This window comes from Takifugu rubripes, chromosome 17, assembly GCF_901000725.2.
Source record: "Takifugu rubripes chromosome 17, fTakRub1.2, whole genome shotgun sequence".
Lineage (NCBI taxonomy): Eukaryota > Metazoa > Chordata > Actinopteri > Tetraodontiformes > Tetraodontidae > Takifugu > Takifugu rubripes.
The window spans coordinates 16,193,136-16,199,863 of NC_042301.1; the positions used below are offsets into that span (position 1 = coordinate 16,193,136).

Sequence of the window (6,728 nt, forward strand, 5' to 3'; positions counted from 1 at the left end):
GCATGCGTTACACGTGTAAAGCAAATTGCTTTGCAGCATCGTTTAATTAGTCTTCCCTCGCTCCAGATTGTCACTCAACAAAAGGAGAAAGAAGGAAGCAAGAAGATGATGATGATAATTTCGGCATAGGTCCATCTGGACACACACAATTTCAGTTTAATGTTTGTGTTCTTGCCCACACACGCACACGCACACACACACACACACACTGATGAGAACAGGGTGTATTTCTAAGGAGCTTGTGGTTGAAACTACTATTAATAGTGGGGAAGGGGGAGGGAGACCAAAAATTCCTTACATAAAGGAACGTATGGTGGGGGGGGGGGGTGGAAAGGAATCATTATGATCACCATTGAGGTGTGACAGGTTACTCTGTTTTGGAGCATTGAACAGGACATGTATCACCTCCAGTGTAGTAAAGCACATAAATAAATGTCACGGTCTGACTGAGAACAACAGGTGATAAAATAAGAGGAAACAAGAGAAGCAAATTATAGCAACAATGTGTCTCCCCAACTCTCATGTGTGCGGCTGCTCAGCCACAACAGAAACAGGGAGCGTGATGGACTGGATCGGGGACACTGGGGTTCTGGAGGCAGGTAGTTCTTCATCTTAGCTGGCTGTTACCATGGATACGTGACAAAACAACCAAATCGACAAGGTTACACATGGTATGTGTCAAGGTGACGGGTTTGTTCCTGGAAAATAGGCCTACAAAGAGACTGTGGGAATAGATATGGAGGGTTGGGGTAGGGGGGGGGGGGGGGGGGGGGGGGGGGGGGGGGGGGGGGGGGGCTTGGGGTGGGGGTGGGGCGGGGGGGGGGGGTCGGAGGGTCACCTCCACCGACTGTTTCCATCCACCCTGGTCAAAGGATGTTTCTCTGTCTCCACTGTTGTTCTCATCCATTTGGGTCCAAGTTTGGCCAGCTGCTCCCACCCACACACACACACACACACACACACACACACACACACACACACACACACACGCACCTGAAATGGACCCAAAATGGCTGAAAGTTTTGAAGAACTTTCAGCTTTGTGTCCTGGAGTTGAGTCAAAAGATTGATCTTTATTGTGGCCCGTTGTGCAGAACTTAACAAACGGCGCTCCTGTGTGATCCATTTTCCACGCAGCCACATTTCCACCTCCCTTTTTATTGCCGCTGTACCGTCGTTGGCAATAATGTGGGAGTTGCCCACCATTTTCAGACGCAGATAGAGATTTTATCAACGGCTCTGACTCGCCTCGGGTCATTTTCTATTCGTTTCCTGACTCATCTCTTGGAAACACAACGACAAAAGGAGGATAAACAGGAGAGAGAGCGGCTGATTGAAAATTAGAAAAGCCTTCCATCAGTTGTTGAGTCGTCAGAAGAGCTGATGGAAATTAGGCTAATGACGGTTACTTATAAACGTGTTTATACATAAACAGTAAAAGCAACATCATACGTATTTCTCTCATTTGCATCCCCACAATGAGACGATGTGATAAATAAGCCAACTGGGAGACTTTTTCACCCCTTAAAACTGCTTTCCTGTACTTTAAGGAGGCCTCTTCCTTCCTTGTACAGCCAAGAGTTTGATGTCTCCAAGAAGATTATAGGATCAGCGGCATTAGCATACATCTGAAATTCTCTTAGAAGGTGCTGAGATTAAAGATTTTGCACACCAAGTCTGTGAGACAGTAGTCAGAGGAGGCTCGTTCAACTGTATTTACACCTTCTAATTTAGGGGGTCTGGTTAGTCAGCACAGACATGATTAGCTTGTAGCGCCCGCGGACCAGGAACGTGTGGAAAAAACTGCATCTTGTCCTTAGAAGGAATGATTCACCTTTAAGTTAAACTTGGTTTTAGAGATTTCTTTTTGCAGAAATATTTCAAAACATCTGGAGACAACAGGGAAAAGATCTCTGCAGCAACGTGCGAGTTGGTCAATTATATTGCTATAAGATGGGAAACACTGATCCTTATAAGAACACACACACACACACACACACACACACACACACACACACACACACACTCAGAGGATGGGAGAGGAGCAAGAAGAACCTCTTTATTGTCCTTATACATCACTGTGCAACAGAACCACAAGGCCAGCTGGAGGAACCCTCTGCTGAGCTGGAGGTTGTTGGCCTGAACTAGTTTGGGCCGGTTCCGTAGTTTCTCTGCCCAGGTACGGCGGCGATCTGTCACTGTCAGCTCCCGACCGCCGCTCCCGGCGTCGCGCTGCTGGTCGTTTGTGGAAGCTGCCGCCCGCGGGAGGACGTGGGGGATTTAGAAGCGTCATTACTGGCGATAACTTTGATTTCTCCCCATTCAGAGTGTGTGAAGGATTCGCCCCTCGTGCCACACTCTCGTGCACGTCACAGGCACTTCATAGGCAGGAGGGAATAGCCTGCGGTTTTATGTGCGCTGGCCATTATGAGAAGCCGTTGGTGTGATCAAAGGCAATAACCACTGTGGCCACTGGATTGGATTTTGGTGAAGCCAGCCGGCGTTATTACATTTCTGAAGGACTATTAGGTGAATCACATCAAGCTCATAGTGCTCCGCTCTTCTTGTTGGGAAAGTTCAGCTCCTTTTTCGAATGAACAAACCGTGCAGCCTTTTCACTTAAAGGTCTGGATTATTACAAAGCATCAGCTCTTGTTTTCTCTGGGGAACCTAGTGTGTGTGTGGGAATACGTCTGGGGAGAAGCAAAAAGCTTCAAAACTGCCCCCTCCCCCCCCTCCCTGTTTACCAAATATTCACAATAATCCAGTTCATACATTACAAAGAACCCAAACAGAAAAACAGAAAGCAGTAAAAAAAAGAAAAAGAAATCCCAAGACAACAGCTTCTTAACCAACAGTAACTCAACAAAGTAATCCCAGACTGGCTTTTGGCAGTGGGAGAATCTAACTTTGCTCCTCAGACCAGAGCACAACATTGATAAGGAGAAAAAAGGGCTCGGTAATGGTGGAGATTGCTTACTGCTGCCCGTATTATGGGGACAGATCTGTGGCCTAGGGACACAATGTAATGACCATAATAATGCTTATCTGTCTGTTCAAAATCAGCTTAGAGTGCATCCATGCCGACCCACAGCATCACTCTAGCCGTAGTTGGATTTAGACACGAGGCATTAAAGAAAGAAGTGTGTTTTGGGGACGGATGGGGCAATAAGTTCTGCACACTAACCTGGCTGAGGAGGAATGGGCCAGCCCCCCCACCCCCTCTAGAGCTCTCCAAACTCCACCCCACAGCCCTGAGAAGAGTCAGGATTTGGACCTGGGCATTTCTTGTGGCTGTGGGTGCTCTTTAATCCAATATGGCTGAAGGTTGCGTGATTAATGACGGGTACTTAGCTGGCAGACTGCTCAATAAACACGCTGGTCCAGGAGCACAATAGCAGGCTGAGCAGCAAAGTGGCTGCGTGCACCCAAATCAGACAGCCCTGATGATCCAAACACGCACGGCAAGTGTGCGCGCATGCGGTTAAGGTGAACCCACGGAAAGGCATCAATCAAGCATCCTCTGGATGCTGCTGAATTCTAAGTGTCCTTAGTTCTCCTAAAAGCCCTTTTTGCTAATATCTTCCACCTCTGCGCAATTATCACGTCAACAAGACGAACGGCGATGCGATTTCCTCTTAAACTTTTGCTTTTTTTAAGTTTGTGCGACAAGGTCAGGTCGCTTTTTAATGCGCTCGTCCCGCAGCGCGAACTCACGCACGTAAGGAGGCGCGCGCTGACCGATCTATGCCTGCTGCGTCTGTTCATTTACTACAACGCGCGCGTCCATATGTCCCTCCGGGGCTGGCTGCAGCAACACTGACCTCCAGCGTGCGCACGGAAGGACGGAGCAGCGCGCACGGCGCTCTCTGCTGTCCGTCAGCGCGCGTTGACAGGAAAGTCACCGCACCCCACCGCACCCCACCCCACCCCACCCCACCCGCAACGGCTCACGTTACCCATTAAATGAGGGGGGCGAGAGCGCTTCACACACCTTCGGGAGTCAATTCAATATTGAGGCGTCAGCTGTTAATTTCGACACTTGGAGCCGTTCAGATGTTCCTGATCCGCGATCGACGACTTGATTTCAGGTTCTTTGGTCATTACGATGGTTTTATTCGCAATCGAATCTTTTCCACACTAAACGCGCTCCGCGCTCCCCCCGCCCTGGCTCTGTCTGTCCGTCTGTCTGCCCCTCTCTCTCTTTCTCTCTCTCTCTCTGGGAGAAAAAAGACACGTGGTTGTTACAAACCTCTCTCAGGACAGGGGGAGGCGGAGGTGGAGAGATGCGGGCGCAGTCGGGATGGGAGAGGACGCGGTGAGGAGGGACTCGCTTTCCAACCATGGAAAATCTGTTTTTGGACCGAAGGCGCACCCGGCGCCCTCATTCATCTCCGCCTCTAGACTGTTTATTCTAAAGAAGAAACGTCGCAGGTGAGGACAGAAGAAATTGTCATTTTATTTTCCCTCCGTAGTGAAAAAATGTGCGCAAGTGCCAATCGCACGTTTTTGCGGATCGATCCCGCACATTTAAATTGTTTTAAAGTCTTACGGCACCTCGACTGAAAAGATAAGACAGGAGGAGAGAAAGAATGGATTTCTTCAACGTCTCCATCCGGGAGGAGAGGATAGAAGCAGACAACATCTCGTCGAACGCCACCTCTGAGAGCCAGTACACTCAGCTGGCCATCTGGGGTTTGGCAGGACTTGTGGGCTTTTTGATTCTGTTTACAATATTTGGGAACGTCTTGGTTGTTATCGCCGTTTTAACGAGCAGAGCACTGAAGCCACCCCAGAACCTCTTCCTGGTGTCCCTGGCCAGTGCAGACATACTGGTGGCCACCCTCGTCATGCCCTTTTCTCTGGCCAACGAACTTATGGGCTACTGGTTCTTCGGCAAAATTTGGTGCGACATCTACTTGGCGTTGGACGTTTTGTTCTGCACCTCCTCTATCGTTCACCTGTGTGCCATTAGCCTGGACCGGTACTGGTCAGTGACCCAGGCGGTAGAGTATAACTTGAAGAGAACCCCCAGAAGAGTTAAAGGGATGATAGTGGTGGTGTGGTTGATCTCTGCTGTCATTTCGTTCCCACCGCTGATATCGATGGACAGGAGCAGTAATGAGACCGTCCCCCAGTGTATAATCAACGATGAGACCTGGTACATTCTATATTCCAGTATCGGCTCCTTCTTTGCCCCCTGTGTCATCATGATTCTGGTTTATATCCGGATCTACCAAGTGGCAAAAACCAGGACCAGGACAATGTCGGAGAAGAAGAGGGATGTGGATTCGCCACAGGAGAATGGGATGGACCAGGCTGCCAGAGGCAGAGAGGAGTCCTTAAAGTCCGCCCGAGATGGGAGCATGAAGCAGCAGGAACGGGAGAACGGCCACTGCCAGGAGCAAGCGCTCGGATCGCCTCTACCCAACGAGCCCAAACACCCGGCGACGGACCACGACGACGACTTCGAGGACAGCAGCTCCTCCGACGAGAAACCAAAAAAGGGCTCCAAACACCACCACGATGACAGGAAGGACAGGAAGTCCAGCCGCAAAAGTAGCTCCGCCTCCAAGTACTCCAGCCGGAAATCCCGCGCCAGTTCAAAGTCGATGGAACTGTTTGCTTCCCGCCGCAAGCGGAGGAGCACCGTCAACAGGAAGAAGGCGTCGGCGGCTCGAGAGAAGCGCTTCACGTTTGTCCTCGCCGTCGTCATGGGCGTCTTCGTGGTGTGCTGGTTCCCCTTCTTTTTCTCCTACAGCCTGTACGGAATCTGCCGGGAGCCGTGTCAGATTCCGGTGACTCTCTTCAAGTTCTTCTTCTGGATTGGCTACTGTAACAGCTCCCTGAATCCGGTCATTTACACCATCTTCAACCAGGACTTCCGCAGAGCCTTCCAGAAGATCCTCTGTAAGTCCTGGAAACGGTCCTTCTGAGCCAGCATGGACGGGCCTGAGAAAGACTCTTTTGCTTTCTTTTTCCTTTATTTGCCCTTCTCACACACACACACGCACACGCACGCACACGCACACACACACTATTCTGCGGCTGACTCGGGTGGTGTTCACGCCTTTGCTTTAAGGGATTGCACAAGAACGGAGGGATTTTAAACAGATCAGAGGACTGAACCCGAGTGCAGATGTGGGGTTTAAATCACAAGGTTTCGGCTCATCCTCCTCCACCCTCACCCGCTTCTGCCCCCCTTCGTTTAAATACAATAAACTGGCTGGGGAGCGCGAGCACGCTGAAGCTGCACAGGAGGGTTGATGCTGATACGGGATTTCCAACGTGACCTCGCTCACTGAGCGTGATGCTGAGGGCCTTGACTTTCTCCTCGGGCCCTTTTCTCAGCGTTATCTACCTTCTTTTTCTGGCTGCTGGCTTGTTTTTCCCTCTCGACGCGAAGACCAATGGGACAAAGGGGCTCCTTGCTTACTGTTTCAGTAGCGAAAAAAAAAACAACAAAAAACACGTAAAACAAAAAAAAAAAAAAGGATTTGTTATTTCCGTGTGTGGTTCTGAAATGTCCTGGTGGGGACGCTCGCACTGGAAAACTGTGGTTGGGACGCGCTTTTTCCAGGAAGCTCCGACTCTGCCTGGATGCTCTCGGACGCTACTGAGCGGCATCGCAGGCAGGCAAAATGTACAAGCTTCAAACTCTGAGTGTGTGTGTGTATCTGTGTGTGTGTGTGTGTGTGTGTGTGTGTGTGTGTGTGTGTGTGTGTGAGA

General features: G+C 50.1%; 1 protein-coding gene across 1 annotated transcript; it reads left to right on the plus strand.

Moving 5' to 3' along the window:
- The first annotated feature begins 4,200 nt into the window (after positions 1 to 4,200).
- On the plus strand, positions 4,201 to 6,477 carry adra2c (adrenoceptor alpha 2C). The gene has a single exon (XM_029851199.1). It carries the CDS (start codon positions 4,592 to 4,594, stop codon positions 5,933 to 5,935), a length of 1,344 nt encoding a protein of 447 aa, XP_029707059.1. The 5' UTR covers positions 4,201 to 4,591; the 3' UTR covers positions 5,936 to 6,477.
- The last annotated feature ends 251 nt before the right edge of the window (positions 6,478 to 6,728 follow it).